At 66.5% G+C, this 944-nt stretch overlaps 1 protein-coding gene across 1 annotated transcript in view; it reads right to left on the reverse strand.

The window, feature by feature from the left end:
- COPZ2 (coatomer protein complex, subunit zeta 2) overlaps nt 1-944 on the reverse strand; it is a gene marked incomplete at its 3' end in the record, with an annotated part of 6,186 nt that overhangs the window by 261 nt on the left and 4,981 nt on the right. Inside the window, exons 3-6 of the mRNA XM_009892210.1 lie at nt 888-941; nt 758-813; nt 459-536; nt 116-167 (exon numbers count right to left, since the gene is read on the reverse strand). Coding sequence (XP_009890512.1) covers nt 116-167; nt 459-536; nt 758-813; nt 888-941 — 240 coding nt within the window. The remainder of the gene's footprint in view (nt 1-115; nt 168-458; nt 537-757; nt 814-887; nt 942-944) is intronic.

The raw sequence follows: 944 nt of genomic DNA on the forward strand, positions 1-944 counted from the left end.
AGGAGGAAGCCGTACGCTGCTGGCTCCGGGGTCTGCGAGGGGAGAGAGGCTGAGGAGGGTGGGGGGAGGCAGAGGACGGTGGAGGAAGGCCATGGCATGGGATGGCCGCACTCACCCGCAGGCTCAGCCGCTGGATCACTTGCTGCGGGTCGCTCTCCAGGATCACCCTGCGGAGCAGTGCGGTGCTGGCACCATCCCACTGGGATCCCCCCGGCACCGCTCCCTCCCGATCCTGCCTTCACCCAACTGAGCATCACTGTCACCACCCCGTGCCTCAGTTTCCCTCCCTGTGCAAAGCTCTGGGATGCCCTGATGAAGGCTCGAGGAAGAGCTGCTGCCATGGTGACAAACTGGCACCCTGAGACAGGGCCAGAGACAGGGCCAGCAGCTTCCCAGCACCCAGCCACCCCCTGTCCCTGCAACTGGGGGCTGCTTCTTCCCTTCCAGCAGGAGCTCACCCTCTGTCCACGATCTCATCCACCACCAGGAATGTCCCCTCCATGTTGTCCAGCAGCCAGCGCTTCTCCACCTCCTTCCTGCAGGTGGGACATGTCACTGGTCACAGTCACAGCCTGGGGTCCCGAGCAAGATGCCGGGACCCGGACCCCTGCCACCGCAAAGCACCGCTGGCCCCGTCCCACTCGGGGCATTAGGGGACAGGGGGTTCACACCAGCTCCCAGTGTCACCTGGGGCGGGCTGCTGCCCCGTGCCCTGCCTCAGTTTCCCCACCCGAGGCACAGGGGTTTGGGGACTCACCGCAGGAGGTGGCCGAGGGTGTCGAGGAGGCAGGCGAGCACGGCCGACAGCATCAGCTGTGGGAGGACGGGGATGTCAGCGGGGCCGTGGGGGGTCCCCGGGGCTGCCCCCCCCATCCCAACACATTTACCTCGTTCTCCTGGCAGCCCCCCACCACATAGACGCAGAGGTCGACGCTGCTCCTCTC

Source organism: Charadrius vociferus, unplaced genomic scaffold, assembly GCF_000708025.1.
Source record: "Charadrius vociferus isolate BGI_N301 unplaced genomic scaffold, ASM70802v2 scaffold509, whole genome shotgun sequence".
Classification (NCBI taxonomy): Eukaryota; Metazoa; Chordata; class Aves; order Charadriiformes; family Charadriidae; genus Charadrius; species Charadrius vociferus.